This window comes from Microtus oregoni, unplaced genomic scaffold (genome assembly GCF_018167655.1).
Source record: "Microtus oregoni isolate MIOR12 unplaced genomic scaffold, Mior012 000047F_ref0000412, whole genome shotgun sequence".
NCBI lineage: Eukaryota > Metazoa > Chordata > Mammalia > Rodentia > Cricetidae > Microtus > Microtus oregoni.
The window spans coordinates 19100173-19121475 of NW_024543221.1; the positions used below are offsets into that span (position 1 = coordinate 19100173).

A 21303-nucleotide genomic window follows, 5' to 3' on the forward strand; every position below is an offset into this window, starting at 1 on the left:
TGGTTTTATGAGTTTTCTGTGTGGGTATGTGTCTCTCTCTGTGTATGTGCTTTTTGTGTTTTTTTCTATTGTAGATTCACACTTCAAGCAATTTTTACTAATATTCTAACTTGTATTTTAAGAGAGCACATTCTTAGCTCGGTAATCTCTACACATTGCAACAGCTCATCACAGTGGGCACCAGAATAGAGCGGTGACTGGTCAGTCAGTGAGGGACCATGCTGGGAAGGGGCTCCAACCCCTATATCTTTTATTTACGAGATACACAGTTGGCCAGGGGAGGATTCCAGGTGGAATCTATCTGGCACTGGCTCTGAGAACTGCCATCTAGAGTATACCCATCTTTACATTCCAAGGTTACATTATCTTCATAGTAATATTTTTTTCATTTCAGCTCCTCATAGATTCCACTCATATGCTCTGGGATGATACATGTCACTCCTGTAATAAGAAGAAAATCACAAAAAATGTATTTTGTTGTTAATTGAAACTACTATAATAGAAACATCTGCAACCCCAAACTTTGCCTTCTACAAAATGGGGGCATATTTTCAATAAAAAATTATTACCACCCCTCCAAATTTATGATTTAATTTTTTCTGATTTCCATTTCTTGTGTACAGTAAGATGGGACACTTCTGATTATCAGCTCTGTAGTTGGTAATATTTAGAAAGATCAGAAGTTAGGACAACCCTGTTTTAGCCCTGGCTCCATGGAACCAGTATATGTTATCATTTTAGAGACTTAATATGAAATTCTTCTAAAAGTAGAGAATATATGCTGATATTTGTGCCCTGAAGTAAGTGAATACTTCTGATATGTTTTTGTATATAGAACCAAGAAGTTAGTAACTTGCAATTCTAATTTTAAATATCATCTTTTTATTTATTTCTTTTATTGCATTTAACTCATTCTTGAAATTGCTTTCTTTTTCTGTCCAGTCATCAATATCTTCTTCAAACTTCAAGTAAAGCTTCGTTTTCTGTTGTATTTGTCTAAGATTTGCCCAAAATATGTTTCTCTCCATAGGTATCAACAAGATAAAGTGGCATCTAGTAGGTGTGGTTTTTATATATTACAATATATTGATTAATGTGTTAAAAGTAGCTTTCTGACCCTTCTCAAAACAGAATCTGAGTCCTGGAATGGGGCTAGGGAATATCTTTTTTTGCAACAATCCAGGTGATTTTGATACTAGGACAGATGGAAAGACACTGGTGCTGAATTTTACTAATAGTGTCAAAGGAGAGAGAGAGAGAGAGAGAGAGAGAGAGAGAGAGAGAGAGAAAGAGAAGGCAAGGAAGAAAAGAAAGACAGCTCCCAGAACAGTAACTGTATGTTTCCCATTGATGACAGCTGGAGAATATGAACAAAAAATTTCTAGAAAGAGATAAAAACTTTAGGTTCTATTAATTTCATTAAAAATAACTAATATGATGACTGTATTCGTGAGTGGGACATTAGTACTTTTGGATCTGTAAGGTTTTTGCTAAGATGGAACTGAGCTAACCAGAACTACAGTTTGTTCTAAAAGCCCGGAAGACAGTAGTCCTAGATCACCTAGGAAGCTAATTAAAAAAAAAAAAAAAACAGATTTGGAAATAGGTTTCTGGTTTTGGTTTTATTTATTTATTTATTTAGCAACTATTCAATTGCCTACTTTATACCAGGAATAGTAAGAGCCCCATTTACAACAAGTTTGAGGATGGGTGAAGCTTTGGTCACACAAACACTAAATTCTAGGGAAACCTGTCTGAAACATGCACTTTAGCAAAGCAAATGTTTCTTAGTGATTCAAGGCCATTATCAGTACCAAACAAATATACTATGGTGTCATCAGATAACTACAAAGATGTTTTTGTGCCAGATCAGATGGTTCTAGAGATGAGAGATTTTGTTTAAAAACCAAAAACAAACAAATTTTATCTCACTGTAGTAATTCACAGCTGGTATATTTACTGCCAGTCTTATGTGTCAGTGCATTGGTTCAATACCACAATTTCTTATGCATTGAATATGCCTATAAACTTTCACCATAAAATATACAAATAGGTATCTAGCAATTTATTTTATTAAATTTTACTTGAAATTGACATTTTATAATCAAAAGGAAAATTAGAATTTAAAAAACTGACTTGCTTTGCTTTAGGACATATAAGTAAGATAGACGAGTAATGTTTTATATAGAAAACATGTACTTTAATCTATTTACAAACTTCCAAATCCTAGGTGTTTTTTGTAAGCATATGGTTTGGAAATAAATGGTCCTTCATCATGTTAAAGATTGACTTACTACTCCTTCTTCCTGTACCAAAGGAAATTCTATGAGGGACAGCACACTGGGAGAGAAAATCGGGAGTGCAATCCAGGCTGCATGGCTACTCACATCCACACACAGGAACACTGCTGTTCATTCCAGCTAAGACACAGTGACCAGTAAAGCTGCCTTTGTAGTCCTCCTGCATGTCCCAACCCCACCTGCCCAGCCCCTGACTTCTCCTCTATTTCTGTTCAGATAGGAACAAGCATAGCATGGCATATCAAATTGCAGTAAGCACCTCCCCTTGCATTCAGGCTGGGCAAGGCAATCCAGTATGAGGAATAGGTTCCTAAGAGACAGCCAAAGCGTTAGAGACAGCCCCTGCTCCTATTATTAGGAGTTGCAGTAAATCAAGCTATACAACTGACACATATTTGTAGAGAACCTGGGTTGGTCTAACCTATACAGGCTCCCTGGTTGTTGGCTCAGACTCTGAATTCCCTTTATTGCAAATGAAGGACACTTTAGCCCCAATTTGAAGATTTAGTGGAAATAGTACATTCCCATTAGGAAGCTGTTCCAGGAAAGGACGACAGGATTTCACTGGAGAAAAAGAGTCAAACAGAAATAACAGTATGTAGAAAATATAAACACAAGCCATAAATATCAATCCAGATGACAGTCTGGAGACCCACACATGCGGGAGCCACAGGACTCTAATGTGTAGCCTGGCTCATAGTGCTAGAGCAGTTTCAGCTTTGGATAAAAACACCATCTTTGTTTGGGGTACACTCCTAGTGCTGGATTTCTAGAGGCAGGTGACATGTTAAGGAAAAAAACGTTCATGAAGTGAAAAAAATTCCCTCAATTGTAGACTGTATCACACATGCCAAGAGGATCACAACTTTATGTCGGAAATAAAAGAAAAAAAGGAACAACTTTATTGATATATGACAAAATAAACAACCTTTCTGCCAAAAGTGACTATACAATGAAGATACTGTGACTATAACTGATAAATCTTGAATTTATTGTTTTCTCTCTATGATGTACACTAAAGTTATAATACTCCCAATATCTTTTTTGTTTTGTTTTTTAAGACAGGAGGTTTTTTTTTTTTTTTTTTGTATAGCCTTGACTGTTCTGAACTAGCTCTGTTGACCAGGCTAGCCTTGAACTTTGGAATATTGGTCTAGAAAAAATGACTTTCTTAAGGATTTCCAAATATTTTTGATGTTCTAATAATTGCTTTGAGTGCTCATCTCTCAAGAGTTTCCCTTGACTAATACATGAGCTGTGATATTTAAAGTATAATCTGGTTAAATTTCTATTGATTCTCAGTTTCATACTATATAATGCCTTTTGATTGTTATGGGTAAAAACATGAACACTACGACTATATAATGCCTTTTGATTGTTATGGGTAAAAACATGAACACTACGACTTCTTTGCTCTAGGACAGTGGTTTTCAACCTTCCTAAAGCTGTGATCCTCGAATAGCAGTTCCTCATGTTCTGGTGATCCCCATTCCCAAAATTGTTTTTGTTACTACTTCATAACTGTAATTTTGTTACTTTTACTGAATCATAATGTAAATATTTTTGGAGATAAGGTTAGCCAAATGGGTCCCATTGCATAGATAGAAAACCACGGCTCCAGGGGCTCTAATTAAGTTCTGCCACCTGGAAGACATACATATCAAACTAAAGGACAAGAGATGTGATAGGCACATTTATGCATCCAAGGACAGCATAAGTTGAGGCAGCCTTGATGACCTCTCAAGTGAGCAGCAGTCAGCAACACTAATGACAGCAAGGACTGGCTCTATCCTGGAAGAAGTAGCAGGGTCTGGCCATGACAGAGGTTGACAGTGTCAACCATGGTAGGGCCCGATGTATCAGCTCTATTCTTGAGTAACAGTAGTTCCCTGATCTTTGGCAGCATTGTTTTCCTTTTACTCTTCCTATCCTTCTAATATCTTTATAACCCATTATCACCTACAGGAAAGTCTTCATTCCTTGGGAGGATCTGCCAAATGGAAAGACCTGGATTTTAATCTTTGCTCTGCAAGTTAGTGCCTATATAGTCTTGGAAAACTATCTAACCCCTAAGCCTCAATATGGCAAAAATAATAACTACCCCATAGTTTCATTTTAGGAATTAAATATGCATGTATTTAATATGACTAGCCAAGGATCACTCATTACATATTAGTAAATATTAGGTATATGAATAACTGATAAGGGCTGGAGATGGCAATACATGAAAAGAACTTCTGTGTATGATAATTCCCAGGATGTATCACATTCCTTGTTCATATTTAGCTTCTTCTCAGTTTGAATGGATGTGTTTTGAGGGTGCACAAACACCACAAACACATGACCCTTCTTGATTTCACATTCCCTCCCATGAAAATTTACTCATCCAACCTGTTCACCAAATGCCCTCTTCCAGAACCAACCTTTACCTCTGGTCCTCCAACACCCCATGGCATGTCATGCTCCCCAAGCCCTGATCAGACTTACCCTGGAAGCAGCTTGGTAACTCTGGATCCCATTTGTTTAGGTCTTGACACTGTACACTGCTGATTCCTTCCATGATAAAGCCAGGCTGACATCTAAACTCCACAGTATCTCTTAAGGAAAACAAGCTTCTGCTTTCAGACACCATGACTGCATTTTCAACATGGGGAGGTGTACATTTGCCAAGTTCAATGCACTGAGGAGGAGGGCCACTCCAGACTCCAACTTCACCATCACTGCTGGTACAGTGTAAGGATGGTTCACCCACCAGATTAAAGAGCTTTTCCCCTCTATCACCAGTTTTGCAGCGATAGGTGACCACCATTCCATAATAAAAATCTTCTGTAGGAGCAACGAACTCTCCATTGGTAATGGCTTGGGGTGCTTCACAAGGAATTCCTGGGCAAAGAAAACAGATTATATTTTATATAAATAGGGGAAATCCAATGAATCACTGAATTGAAGATACTTATACTCCTTATATACTCAAATGTTCATTAAAAGTATTTAATATTTATAGATTTATAGATGAGTTTTAAAATGTTGTTATTTAGGCACACATAACAACATGTGCACCTACTTTTTTCTGTAAAGTTTTCCTACTTTTCTCTTATCTTATAAGTACATGAAGTTACAAATACAATTGACCTCTTCGTTTGAAATAGCTCTTTGATATATTACAGAGTTTATATCAGCTTTCAGATTTTTCTTCTTTGTCTATTAATTTGCAAATCTGTTGTTAACTGAAAGGAAAATTTGAAAAATGATATTAACAACAAAGTTTTTAGCCTTATAAGATGGAAAAATGTAATCATAATACTCAAAGATTTCTTGAACAGAAAAATCAGTAATTAGAAGGATAAAATTAGAAAGTTAATAATATCAAAATGAAGAATTTCTATTTTCAAAAAGAAAAAAAAGACAGGCCATAGCCAAAAGAAATCATACTCATTTTATTTATTGGAAAATATGAAACTATGTACAAGAATTTCTATAAAATAAGTAAATAAACTAGTGAAGCTTTGGTCACACAAACACTAAATTCTAGGGAAACCTGTCTGAAACATGCACTTTAGCAAAGCAAATGTTTCTTAGTGATTCAAGGCCATTATCAGTACCAAACAAATATACTATGGTGTCATCAGATAACTACAAAGATGTTTTTGTGCCAGATCAGATGGTTCTAGAGATGAGATTTTGTTTAGAAACCAAAAACAAACATATTTTATCTCACTTTCTAATTCACAGCTGGTATATTTACTGCCAGTCTTACTGTCTGTGCATTGGTTCAATACCACAATTTCTTATGCATTGAATATGCCTATAAATTTTTGCCATAAAGCATACAAATAGGTATCTAGCAATTTATTTTATTAAATTTTACTTGAAATTGACATTTTATAATCAAAAGGAATATTAGAATTTAAAAAACTGACTTGCTTTGCTTTAGGACATATAAGTAAGATAGACGAGTAATGTTTTATATAGAAAACATGTACTTTAATCTATTTACAAATAGATTAAAAAAATTCTAGGTGTTTTTTGTAAGCATATGGTTTGGAAATAAATGGTCCTCCATCATGTTAAAGATTGACTTACTGCTCCCACTTCCTGTACCATAATAAATTCTTATATAAATTTTTATTTTCTTATCACACTTCACTATTATCATGCTAGTGATATATTGTGATTTTTTTAAAAAAAATATTTATTTTCCTGTTCTTTATTTGTTTCCAACTGGAAAATTAACTTTATGAAAATATGAATGGCTCTAACCTATGTTACTCTTTCCACACATACAAAGTCCTGACACAGAAGCTTTTGTCAGTAAATGCCATAGAGAAGACAATGGCCTAATAAATACATCGGTGAGGGGATAAAAGAGCATGACAATTTAAGAGAGATCAACCCCTGATGACGAAACTAATAAATACAACAAATAGGTATCATTTCATGTACTTTTATATCACCTAGATTCTTCCGCCATATTCCCCACAAAATTCAACATCAACATACCACATGTTGATAAACCACAAACACCTACTTATAAGGCTTTACTTGAAATATTTCCAACAAATAAGTAGTTTAGTAAAGATCTGTGGGCAAAGGAAATTCGATGAGGGACAGCACACCGGGAGAGAAAATCGGGAGTGCAATCCAGGCTGCATGGTTAAGGTAAGCTTTCTACTCACATCCACACACAGGAACACTGCTGTTCATTCCAGCTAAGACACAGTGACCAGTAAAGCTGCCTTTGTAGTCCTCCTGCGCTCCCCTCCATTTTTGTTCAGATAGGAGAAAGACTCATGAGTATCAACAAAGCATGGCATATCAAATTGCAGTAAGACTAACTAAGCACCTCCCCTTGTATTCAGGCTGGGCAAGGCAATCCAGTATGAGGAATAGGTTCCTAAGAGGCAGCCAAAGCATTAGAGACAGCCCCTGCTCCTATTATTAGGAGTTGCAGTAAACCAAGCTATACAACTGACACATATTTGTAGAGAACCTAGGTTGGTCTAACCTACACAGGCTCCCTGGTTGTTGACTCAGACTCTGAATTCCTCAGTTAGGTCACTTGTTTCTGTGGGTTTTCTTGTGATGACCTTGACCCCTCTGCACCTTACAATCCTCCTTCTGTCTCTTCAGCAGGATTCCCCAAGCTCAACCTATTGTTTGGCTGTGGATCTCTGCATCTGTTCCCATCAGTTACTGGATGAAGGCTCTCTGGTGACAACTGGGGTAGTCAACAATCTGATCATAGGAGATGGCTAGTTTAGGCTAAGTATTCACTATTGCTTGGAGTCATCCTTGTTTCAGCCTTTACCAGCAACTGGGGGAACAGTAGAGAAGAGTGCTGGCAGATATTTATCCTCAAAGAAGCTTACATTCTTAGGGCATCTTTCTAAAATGCATTCCATGTATACTAAACACCTTAAAGGAATGAGATCTTCCCTTAATGACTCACTGATGTCAACCATCAGTCTCATTATTACAGTAGTTTCACAATGAGTGGAAAAAAACCAGGAAATATGTCAAAGAGTTCTAGTGCATGGTGGTAGAAGAGCCATTGGTCATACTGCTTCCGTGTAAAGTTTCCTGGATAGCAAATATTTTACACACACACACACACACACACACACACACACACACACACGCTATGTTGTGGAAAACATCATAAGATGCTCAAGTGGATTTCTAGCAACTAAAGATTAGTTGATTTATTCACTTTTTTAAAGTTTGAGGACAATTTTTATTTTAGACATTAAAAAGAAATCAGGAACATGCAAGCTGTAAATGTCAACAGCTGCTTGGAAGAACATGGAGATGCAAAGTTGGAAGAATGAATGAAAAAGAAAAAAAAAAACCCTATTCTGTCTGAGTCAAGCAAGCATGGAAATCGGCCACAAGATAGACTTGCAGCCTCACAGTGAGGAGGGGAATTACACACAAAGTGAGTACAAAACGTTAGGAAAGCAATAGAAAGAAAAGCAATAAAAGTCTTGTCTTTCCATGTAATTCAGAGAAGTAGGCAACTTATGAAGTGCACATCTATGGCCTATAAGAAATTTAAAATTTACTGTTAAAAACAAAAACCACTGGGACTGGAGAAATGGCTCCATGGTTATGAGCTCTGACTACTCTTCCACAGGACCTGGGTTTTATTCCCAACACTCTCTCAGTGGCTTAAAACCATCTGTGACTCCAAGATCTGTGAATCTGACACCCTTTTCTGGCCTCTATGGCAACGGGCATGCACACAATGCACAGACATACATGCGGGCAAAACACCCATACACCTCAAATAAATATTTTACAAGTGTTGGCAAACTTTTGGAAAGTTTTTATAGAACAAGTAACAAGTAGGAGAAATAAGCAGTGATTTTGTATAAGAGCTTTTCTTTTTAATCTTTTTATTTCTTAATATTTCAGCATATTTTATATGCTTACGTTGAGACTTTAAGAATGTTACCTTTCCTACTCAGTCTGATGTGGTTTACCTAATTTTCCTCATTCTCATTTCCTCTGATCTATTACCTATTATCTGATGTATTAACTCCATAGTATTCAATTTGTTTCTTGTTCATCTTCCTACTTAAGTACATATAATATGGAGTCTGAAAATTAGCTCATCTTTATCACCATTATAATTCCAGTGCTGGTGAAAATAAAGCACATAACTTTTGCTCAATAATTAATTAAGTGGACATTTGTTTTATATATGCATATTACCAAATAAATATGAATAAGTGTTTGCATATTGATGACAGAACATAAAAGAAAAACACAGGGAAGCAAGAAGGGGAGGAAAGAGAAGAGAAACTTGTCAAAGTCTTGTCCTAGTAGCAATCCACACAGGAAATAACACACATCAACACAAAGTTCAAAATGATGGAAGCTAATCAAAGAGTTTCCAAAGCAAGGAGATAATAAGAACAAAATTTTATTAAAGTAATCAACTTCTGTCAGTAAGTCAGACTAGAATATAGAAGAAATACTGAAAGGTAAAATAATTAACAAGAAGTTAGAGAGAGCAACTACATTAAAGTATTGCTATATATACTCACGTTCACACACAGGAACACTGCTATTCCAAATACTGTCCCTTCCAGCCAGAATACAGTAACTAGCAGAATTGCCTTTTAATTGAAACCTAAGGAAGAAAATGGTAGTGTACTGTAAAATGATTTGGCCAGAGTAATACTCATTTTCCAGGTCTAGTCAAAAAAGCATTTGAGGATTTTAGGAAATGGAACCAGGAGGTGGAAAGGGTGTGCAGATGCTAAGCCACTTAACTACCACAGGTAGTTTTACCACTTAGCAGGTGGGTAAAACAGAATTGCAAGACAAAGAGACTTGTCATATGAAGTCCTAGCTTAAACTAAAGAAAGCAGTCAGGGTATAGCCAGACCCTGAACCCTTACTCAGCACTGATTATGCTAAAAGGGATCCAGTACTGCTCGCTGTCACAACTGCAAACCCAGACTGCTAACGCAACACCTTGCCAACTCTGGCACTGGGAAAGCTGAGTTAACTGGTAGGAAATAGAGATTGTTCTTATGTCTCAGTTTCTGCTATTATTGTCTAGGAAGCTCACTACAGCATGCTGGGCTACTGAAGAATAAGTTACACTTATTTTCTCAGTAATTCAGAGAAGCAGGCACCTTTTAGGTACCGGTCTTCTTTTGTTTGTTTTTGTTTCTGTTTCTTGGTCTTTCCTTTTAAAGCACTGGGACTGAAGGGAAAAATGGAAAGTGGAAAGGAGCCAACTTTTGTATAAAGCCATCCAAAATTCTCAAAGGATGTTTAAGCCCCTGTGTATTCCTAATTCTTATTTGGTCCTGGTACTTGGTGCTGCCAAGGATTCTGTGAAGCACTGGAGAGCAGGTTCTTTGTTGGTGAGGATTGGTAGTTTGACAGAGGCAGGTCTGCTGTGAAGAATGTTTATGATCTCACCTGAAATATTAACACTGGATGCCATGCTCCGATTACAGAGCCCTCAGCCCATTGCTGGTCTAATGACACATGACTGGGCTTTCAAACACTGCACCTTATTTTTTTGCTTCTCTTATAAAGTCTATTAATAAAGCATTAATTTTTTCCCTAAAACATTGCTAAATACATTGTTAATTGTATACGCTTTTGTAACATATAATTTCCCTCAAAATTACTAGCATTATTTTCTATTTAGAAAATGATTTTTTCACTTAGTGCATTACCTATATATTTAAAACCAGTAGATACACTTGTTTTTGAACCTGTCATTTAATAAACATCCCAGTTTTTCCTTCATATCTCCTTTTATGAATTCCACAAGTTACCAGTCTTTCCTATAAACAATAGCAGACGTTCTCTTCCCCAGATCAACCTTACCATACTTTGGACAAGCTCAGACAGATAAATTGGGCCTGCTCACACTTACCCTTTATTGCAAATGAAGGACACTTTAGCCCCAATTTGAAGATTTAGTGGAAATAGTACATTCCCATTAGGAAGTTGTTCCAGGAAAGGACCACAGGATTTCACTGGAGAAAAAGAGTCAAACAGAAATAACAGTATGTAGAAAATATAAACACAAGCCATATATATCAATCCAGATGACAGTCTGGAGACCCACACATGCGGGAGCCACAGGACTCTAATGTGTAGCCTGGCTCATAGTGCTAGAGCAGTTTCAGCTTTGGATAAAAACACCATCTTTGTTTGGGGTACACTCCTAGTGCTGGATTTCTAGAGGCAGGTGACATGTTAAGGAAAAAAACTTTCATGAAGTGAAAAAAATTCCCTCAATTGTAGACTGTATCACACATGCCAAGAGGATCACAACTTTATGTCGGAAATAAAAGAAAAAAAAGGAACAACTTTATTGATATATGACAAAATAAACAACCTTTCTGCCAAAAGTGACTATACAATGAAGATACTGTGACTATAACTGATAAATCTTGAATTTATTGTTTTCTCTCTATGATGTACACTAAAGTTATAATACTCCCAATATCTTTTTTGTTTTGTTTTTTAAGACAGGAGGTTTTTTTTTTTTTTTTTGTATAGCCTTGACTGTTCTGAACTAGCTCTGTTGACCAGGCTAGCCTTGAACTTTAGAATATTGGTCTAGAAAAAATGACTTTCTTAAGGATTTCCAAATATTTTTGATGTTATAATAATTGCTTTGAGGGCTCATCTCTCAAGAGTTTCCCTTGACTAATACATGAGCTGTGATATTTAAAGTATAATCTGGTTAAATTTCTATTGATTCTCAGTTTCATACTATATAATGCCTTTTGATTGTTATGGGTAAAAACATGAACACTACGACTTCTTTGCTCTAGGACAGTAGTTCTCAACCTTCCTAAAGCTGTGATCCTCGAATAGCAGTTCCTCATGTTCTGGTGATCCCCATTCCCAAAATTTTTTTTGTTGCTACTTCATAACTGTAATTTTGTTACTTTTACTGAATCATAATGTAAATATTTTTGGAGATAAAGTTAACCAAATGGGTCCCATTGCATAGATAGAAAACCACTGCTCCAGGGGCTCTAATTAAGTTCTGCCACCTGGAAGACATACATATCAAACTAAAGGACAAGCGATGTGATAGGCACATTTATGCATCCAAGGACAGCATAAGTTGAGGCAGCCTTGATGACCTCTCAAGTGAGCAGCAGTCAGCAACACTAATGACAGCAAGGACTGGCTCTATCCTGGAAGAAGTAGCAGGGTCTGGCCATGACAGAGGTTGACAGTGTCAACCATGGTAGGGCCCGATGTATCAGCTCTATTCTTGAGTAACAGTAGTTCCCTGATCTTTGGCAGCATTGTTTTCCTTTTACTCTTCCTATCCTTCTAATATCTTTATAACCCATTATCACCTACAGGAAAGTCTTCATTCCTTGGGAGGATCTGCCAAATGGAAAGACCTGGATTTTAATCTTTGCTCTGCAAGTTAGTATCTATATCGTCTTGGAAAACTATCTAACCCCTAAGCCTCAATATGGCAAAAATAATAACTACCCCATAGTTTCATTTTAGGAATTAAATATGCATTTATTTAATATGGCTAGCCAAGGATCACTCATTACATATTAGTAAATATTAGGTATATGAATAACTGAGAAGGGCTGGAGATGGCAATACATGAAAAGAACTTCTGTGTATGATAATTCCCAGGATGTATCACATTCCTTGTTCATATTTAGCTTCTTCTCAGTTTGAATGGATGTGTTGTGAGGGTGCACAAACACCACAAACACATGACCCTTCTTGATTTCACATTCCCTCCCAAGAAAATTTACTCATCCAACCTGTTCACCATATGCCCTCTTCCAGAACCAACCTTTACCTCTGGTCCTCCAACACCCCATGGCATGTCATGCTCCCCAAGCCCTGATCAGACTTACCCTGGAAGCAGCTTGGTAACTCTGGCTCCCATTTGTTTAGGTCTTGACACTGTACACTGCTGATTCCTTCCATGATAAAGCCAGGCTGACATCTAAACTCCACAGTATCTCTTAAGGAAAACAAGCTTCTGCTTTCAGACACCATGACTGCATTTTCAACATGGGGAGGTGTACATTTGCCGAGTTCAATGCACTGAGGAGGAGGGCCACTCCAGACTCCAACTTCACCATCACTGCTGGTACAGTGTAAGGATGGTTTACTCACCAGATTAAAGAGCTTTTCCCCTCTATCACCAGTTTTGCAGCGATAGGTGACCACCATTCCATAATAAAAATCTTCTGTAGGAGCAACGAACTCTCCATTGGTAATGGCTTGGGGTGCTTCACAAGGAATTCCTGGGCAAAGAAAACAGATTATATTTTATATAAATAGGGGAAATCCAATGAATCACTGAATTGAAGATACTTATACTCCTTATATACTCAAATGTTCATTAAAAGTATTTAATATTTATAGATTTATAGATGAGTTTTAAAATGTTGTTATTTAGGCACATATAACAACATGTGCACCTACTTTTTTCTGTAAAGTTTTCCTACTTTTCTCTTATAAATACATGAAGTTACAAATACAATTGACCTCTTCGTTTGAAATAGCTCTTTGATATATTACAGAGTTTATATCAGCTTTCAGATTTTTCTTCTTTGTCTATTAATTTGCAAATCTGTTGTTAACTGAAAGGAAAATTTGAAAAATGATATTAACAACAAAGTTTTTAGCCTTATAAGATGGAAAAATGTAATCATAATACTCAAAGATTTCTTGAACAGAAAAATCAGTAATTAGAAGGATAAAATTAGAAAGTTAATAATATCAAAATGAAGAATTTCTATTTTCAAAAAGAAAAAAAAGACAGGCCATAGCCAAAAGAAATCATACTCATTTTATTTATTGGAAAATATGAAACTATGTACAAGAATTTCTATAAAATAAGTAAATAAACTAGTGAAGCTTTGGTCACACAAACACTAAATTCTAGGGAAACCTGTCTGAAACATGCACTTTAGCAAAGCAAATGTTTCTTAGTGATTCAAGGCCATTATCAGTACCAAACAAATATACTATGGTGTCATCAGATAACTACAAAGATGTTTTTGTGCCAGATCAGATGGTTCTAGAGATGAGATTTTGTTTAGAAACCAAAAACAAACATATTTTATCTCACTTTCTAATTCACAGCTGGTATATTTACTGCCAGTCTTACTGTCTGTGCATTGGTTCAATACCACAATTTCTTATGCATTGAATATGCCTATAAATTTTTGCCATAAAGCATACAAATAGGTATCTAGCAATTTATTTTATTAAATTTTACTTGAAATTGACATTTTATAATCAAAAGGAATATTAGAATTTAAAAAACTGACTTGCTTTGCTTTAGGACATATAAGTAAGATAGATGCGTAATGTTTTATATAGAAAACATGTACTTTAATCTATTTACAAATAGATTAAAAAAATTCTAGGTGTTTTTTGTAAGCATATGGTTTGGAAATAAATGGTCCTCCATCATGTTAAAGATTGACCAGAAAATGGAAGGACCTTCCTTGCTCTTGAATTGGGAGGATCAACATTGTAAAAATGGCAATTCTACCAAAGGCAATTTATAAATTCAATGCAATCCCCATCAGGGTCCCATCAAAATTCTTCACAGATCTTGAGAGGACAATAATCAACTTTATATGGAAAAACAAAAAACCCAGGATAGCCAAAACAATCCTATACAATAAAGGATTGTCTGGAGGCATTACCATCCCTGACTTCAAACTCTATTACAGAGCTACAGTGATGAAAACAGTGTGGTACTGGCATAAAAACAGAGAAGTTGACCAATGGAATCGTATAGAAGACCCGAATTTTAACCCACAAACCTATGAACACCTCATTTTTGATAAAGGAGCCAAAAGTATACAATGGAAGAAAGAAAGCATTTTTAACAAATGGTGCTGGCATAACTGGATGTCAACCTGTAGAAGAATGAAAATAGACCCATATCTATCACCATGCACAAAACTCAAGTCCAAATGGATTAAAGACCTCACTATCAGTCAGAACACAGTGAACCTGATAGAAGAGAAAGTGGGAAGTACCCTACAGGAGATGGGCACAGGAGATCGCTTCCTATGTGTAACCCCAACAGCACAGACTTTAAGGGCAACATTGAATAAATGGGACCTACTAAAACTGAGAAGCTTCTGTAAAGCAAAGGACACTGTCACCAAGACAAATAGGCAACCTACTGACTGGGAGAAGATCTTCACCAACCCTGCAACAGACAAAGGTCTGATCTAAAAAATATATAGAGAACTCAGGAAACTAGACTTTAAAATGCTAATTAACCCAATTAAAAAATGGGGCACTGAACTGAACAGAGAATTCTCAGCAGAGGAAGTTCAAATGGCCAAAAGACACTTAAGGTCATGCTCAACCTCCTTAGCAATCAGGGAAATGCAAATCAAAACAACTTTGAGATATCATCTTACACCTGTCAGAATGACTAAAATAAAAAACTCCAATGATAGCCCTTGCTGGAGTGGCTGTGGAGGAAGGGGAACACTCATCCATTGCTGGTGGGAATGCAATCTTGTGCAACCACTTTGGAAATCGGTGTTTCGGTTTCTCAGGAAATTCGGGATCAACTTACCCCTGGACCCAGCAATACCACTCCTGGGAATATACCCAAGAGATGCCCTATCACATGACAAGAGCATTTGTTCAACTATGTTCATAGCAGTATTATTTGTAATAGCCAGAACCTGGAAACAACCTAGATGCCCTTCAATGGAAGAATGGATGAAGAAAGTGTGGAATATCTACACATTAGAGTACTATGCTGCGTTAAAAAACAATGACTTCTCAAATTTTGCATGCAAATGGATGGAAATAGAAAACACTATCCTGAGTGATGTATCCCAGACCCAAAAAGATGAACATGGGATGTACTCACTCATAATTGGTTTCTAGCCATAAACAAGGGTCACGGAGTCTACACTTGGTGATCCCAAAGAAGCTAAGTAAGAAGGTGAACCAAAGGAAAAGCATATAGTTGCCCTCTTGGCTATGGGAAGTAGACAAAATTGCCCGGGAGAAAATTGATCTTGGGGGTGGGGTGGGATGGGGGTAAGGGGAGATGGGGAGAGAGGGGGGAGAGGGGGAGATTGGGGGGAGCTTGGGGAAGGGGGAGGATTGGGATGAAGGAAGGTTGGATGGGGGAGCATGGAAGCACGGTTCTTAGTTAAGGGAGCCACCTTATGGTTGGCAAGAGACTTGAACCTAGAGTGGCTCCCAGATACCCAAGCCGAGGTCCCCAGTTAGTTCCTTGGGCAGCTGAGGATGGGGAACCTGAATTGACCCTATCCTAGAGCAATAATGACGAATATCTTGCATATCATCATAGAACCTTCATCTGGTGATGGATGGAGACAGAGACAGAGACCCACACTGGAGCACTGGACTGAGCTCCCAAGGTCCCGATGAGGAGCAGAAGGAGGGAGAACATGAGCAAAGAAGTCGGGACCACGAGGGGAGCACCCACCCACTGAGACAGTGGAGCTGATCTATTGGGAGCTCACCAAGGCCAGCTGAACTGTGACGGAAAAAGCATGGGATAAAACTGGACTCTCTGAGCATGGCGAACAATGAGGGCTGATGAGAGGCCAAGGACAATGGCACAGGGTTTTGAACCTACGTAATGTGCTGGCTTTGTGGGAGCCTAGCCAGTTTGGATGTTCACCTTCCTAGAAATGCACGGAGGGGGGAGGACCTAGGACTTAATACAGGGCAGGGAAATCTGACTGCTCTTTGGGCTGGAGAGGGAGGGGGAGAGGAGTGGGGGGAGGGGGAGAAGGGTGGGAGAAGGGGGAGGGAAATGGGAGGCTGGGAGGAGGAGGAAATTTGTTTTTTTTTTCTTTTCTCAATAAAAAAAAAAGTTAAAAAAAAAGATTGACTTACTGCTCCCACTTCCTGTACCATAATAAATTCTTATATAAATTTTTATTTTCTTATCACACTTCACTATTATCATGCTAGTGATATATTGTGATTTTTTTAAAAAAAATATTTATTTTCCTGTTCTTTATTTGTTTCCAACTGGAAAATTAACTTTATGAAAATATGAATGGCTCTAACCTATTTGTTACTCTTTCCACACATACAAAGTCCTGATACAGAAGCTTTTGTCAGTAAATGCCATAGAGAAGACAATGGCCTAATAAATACATCAGTGAGGGGATAAAAGAGCATGACAATTTAAGAGAGATCAACCCCTGATGACGAAACTAATAAATACAACAAATAGGTATCATTTCATGTACTTTTATATCACCTAGTTTCTTCCGCCATATTCCCCACAAAATTCAACATCAACATACCACATGTTGATAAACCACAAACACCTACTTATAAGGCTTTACTTGAAATATTTCCAACAAATAAGTAGTTTAGTAAAGATCTGTGGGCAAAGGAAATTCGATGAGGGACAGCACACCGGGAGAGAAAATCGGGAGTGCAATCCAGGCTGCATGGTTAAGGTAAGCTTTCTACTCACATCCACACACAGGAACACTGCTGTTCATTCCAGCTAAAACACAATGACCAGTAAAGCTGCCTTTGTAGTCCTCCTGCGCTCCCCTCCATTTTTGTTCAGATAGGAGCAAGACTCACATGAGTATCAACAAAGCATGGCATATCAAATTGCAGTATTCAGGCTGGGCAAGGCAATCCAGTATGAGGAATAGGTTCCTAAGAGGCAGCCAAAGCATTAGAGACAGCCCCTGCTCCTATTATTAGGAGTTGCAGTAAACCAAGCTATACAACTGACACATATTTGTAGAGAACCTAGGTTGGTCTAACCTACACAGGCTCCCTGGTTGTTGACTCAGACTCTGAATTCCTCAGTTAGGTCACTTGTTTCTGTGGGTTTTCTTGTGATGACCTTGACCCCTCTGCACCTTACAATCCTCCTTCTGCCTCTTCAGCAGGATTCCCCAAGCTCAACCTATTATTTGGCTGTGGATCTCTGCATCTGTTCCCATCAGTTACTGGATGAAGGCTCTCTGGTGACAACTGGGGTAGTCAACAATCTGATCATAGGAGATGGCTAGTTTATGCTAAGTATTCACTATTGCTTGGAGTCATCCTTGTTTCAGCCTTTACCAGCAACTGGGGGAACAGTAGAGAAGAGTGCTGGCAGATATTTATCCTCAAAGAAGCTTACATTCTTAGGGCATCTTTCTAAAATGCATTCCATGTATACTAAACACCTTAAAGGAATGAGATCTTCCCTTAATGACTCACTGATGTCAACCATCAGTCTCATTATTACAGTAGTTTCACAATGAGTGGAAAAAAACCAGGAAATATGTCAAAGAGTTCTAGTGCATGGTGGTAGAAGAGCCATTGGTCATACTGCTTCCGTGTAAAGTTTCCTGGATAGCAAAGATTTTACACACACACACACACACACACACACAAACACACACACACGCTATGTTGTGGAAAACATCATAAGATGCTCAAGTGGATTTCTAGCAACTAAAGGTTAGTTGATTTATTCACTTTTTTAAAGTTTGAGGACAATTTTTATTTTAGACATTAAAAAGAAATCAGGAACATGCAAGCTGTAAATGTCAGCAGTTGCTTGGAAGAAGATGGAGATGCAAAGTTGGAAGAATGAATGAAAAAGAAAAAAAAAACCCTATGCTGTCTGAGTCAAGCAAGCATGGAAATCGGCCACAAGATAGACTTGCAGCCTCACAGTGAGGAGGGGAATTACACACAAAGTGAGTACAAAACGTTAGGAAAGCAATAGAAAGAAAAGCAATAAAAGTCTTGTCTTTCCATGTAATTCAGAGAAGTAGGCAACTTATGAAGTGCACATCTATGGCCTATAAGAAATTTAAAATTTACTGTTAAAAACAAAAACCACTGGGACTGGAGAAATGGCTCCATGGTTATGAGCTCTGACTACTCTTCCACAGGACCTGGGTTTTATTCCCAACACTCTCACAGTGGCTTAAAACCATCTGTGACTCCAAGATCTGTGAATCTGACACCCTTTTCTGGCCTCTATGGCAACGGGCATGCACACAATGCACAGACATACATGCGGGCAAAACACCCATACACCTCAAATAAATATTTTACAAGTGTTGGCAAACTTTTGGAAAGTTTTTATAGAACAAGTAACAAGTAGGAGAAATAAGCAGTGATTTTGTATAAGAGCTTTTCTTTTTAATCTTTTTATTTCTTAATATTTCAGCATATTTTATATGCTTACGTTGAGACTTTAAGAATGTTACCTTTCCTACTCAGTCTGATGTGGTTTACCTAATTTTCCTCATTCTCATTTCCTCTGATCTATTACCTATTATCTGATGTATTAACTCCATAGTATTCAATTTGTTTCTTGTTCATCTTCCTACTTAAGTACATATAATATGGAGTCTGAAAATTAGCTCATCTTTATCACCATTATAATTCCAGTGCTGGTGAAAATAAAGCACATAACTTTTGCTCAATAATTAATTAAGTGGACATTTGTTTTATATATGCATATTACCAAATAAATATGAATAAGTGTTTGCATATTGATGACAGAACATAAAAGAAAAACACAGGGAAGCAAGAAGGGGAGGAAAGAGAAGAGAAACTTGTCAAAGTCTTGTCCTAGTAGCAAACTACACAGGAAATATCACACATCAACACAAAGTTCAGAATGATGGAAGCTAATCAAAGAGTTTCCAAAGCAAGGAGATAATAAAAACAAAATTTTATTAATCAACTTCTGTCAGAAAGTCAGACTAGAATATAGAACAAATACTGAAAGGTAGAATAATTAACAAGAAGTTAGAGAGAGCAACTACATTAAAATATTGCTATATAGGGGCTGGAGCGATATCTCAGAGGTTAAGAGCACTGGCTGCTCTTCCAGAGGTCCTGAGTTCAATTCCCAGCAACCACATGGTGGCTCACAACCATCTGTACTGAGATCTGGTGCCTCCCTCTGGCATGTGGGCATACATCGAGGCAGAATGTTGTATACACAATAAATAAATAAATATTAAAAAAAAGTATTGCTATATATACTCACGTTCACACACAGGAACACTGCTATTCCAAATACTGTCCCTTCCAGCCAGAATACAGTAACTAGCAGAATTGCCTTTTAATTGAAACCTAAGGAAGAAAATGGTAGTGTACTGTAAAATGATTTGGCCAGAGTAATACTCATTTTCCAGGTCTAGTCAAAAAAGCATTTGAGGATTTTAGGAAATGGAACCAGGAGGTGGAAAGGGTGTGCAGATGCTAAGCCACTTAACTACCACAGGTAGTTTTACCACTTAGCAGGTGGGTAAAACAGAATTGCAAGGCAAAGAGACTTATCATATAAAGTCCTAGCTTAAACTAAAGAAAGCAGTCAGGGCACAGCCAGACCCTGGACCCTTACTCAGCACTGATCATGCTAAAAGGAATCCAGTACTGCTCGCTGTCACAACTGCAAACCCAGACTGCTAACGCAACACCTTGCCAACTCTGGCACTGGGAAAGCTGAGTTAACTGGTAGGAAATAGAGATTGTTCTTATGTCTCAGTTTCTGCTATTATTGTCTAGGAAGCTCACTACAGCATGCTGGGCTACTGAAGAATAAGTTACACTTATTTTCTCAGTAATTCAGAGAAGCAGGCACCTTTTAGGTACAGGTCTCCTTTTGCTTGTTTTTGTTTCTGTTTCTTGGTCTTTCCTTTTAAAGCACTGGGACTGAAGAGAAAAATGGAAAGTGGAAAGGAGCCAACTTTTGTATAAAGCCATCCAAAATTCTCAAAGGATATTTATACCCTTCTGTATTCCTAATTCTTATTTGGTCCTGGTACTTGGTGCTGCCAAGGATTCTGTGAAGCACTGGAGAGCAGGTTCTTTGTTGGTGAGGATTGGTAGTTTGACAGAGGCAGGTCTGCTTGTAGAATGTTTATGATCTCACCTGAAATATTAACATTGGATGCCATGCTCCCATTTTAGAGCCCACAGCCCGTTGCTGGTCTAATGACACATGACTGGGCTTTCAAACACTGCACCTTATTTTTTGCTTCTCTTATAAATTCCATTAATAAAGCATTAATTTTTTCCCTAAAACATTGCTAAATACATTGTTAACTGTATAAGCTTTTGTAACATGTAATGTCCCTCAAAATTACTAGCATTATTTTCTATTTAGAAAATGATTTTTTTCACTTAGTGCATTACCTATATATTTAAAACCAGTAGATACACTTGTTTTTGAACCTGTAATTTAATAAACATCCCAGTTTTTCCTTCATATCTCTTTTTATGAATACCACAAGTCACCAGTCTTTCCTATAAACAATAGCAGAAGTTCTCTTCCCCATACCAACCTTCTCATACCTCGGACAAGCTCAGACAGATAAATTGGGCCTGCTCACACTTACCCTTTATTACAAACGAAGGACACTTTAGCCCCAATTTGAAGATTTAGTGGAAATAGTACATTCCCATTAGGGAGCTGTTCCAGGAAAGGACCACAGGATTTCACTGAAGAAAAAGA

General features: G+C 37.4%; 1 protein-coding gene across 2 annotated transcripts in view; it reads right to left on the reverse strand.

Annotated features, from left to right (window-relative positions):
• Positions 1–203: 203 nt before the first annotated feature.
• LOC121435802 (complement component receptor 1-like protein) overlaps positions 204–21303 on the reverse strand; it is a 34090-nt gene continuing 12990 nt past the window's right edge. Inside the window, exons 5-11 of one of the 2 annotated variants that reach the window (XM_041635254.1) lie at positions 21188–21290; positions 19834–19919; positions 12683–13078; positions 10705–10807; positions 9350–9435; positions 4788–5183; positions 204–441 (exon numbers count right to left, since the gene is read on the reverse strand). In XM_041635254.1, coding sequence (XP_041491188.1) covers positions 386–441; positions 4788–5183; positions 9350–9435; positions 10705–10807; positions 12683–13078; positions 19834–19919; positions 21188–21290 — 1226 coding nt within the window. In that variant the 3' untranslated portion in view covers positions 204–385. The remainder of the gene's footprint in view (positions 442–4787; positions 5184–9349; positions 9436–10704; positions 10808–12682; positions 13079–19833; positions 19920–21187; positions 21291–21303) is intronic. The other variant, XM_041635255.1, reaches the window with a different exon arrangement.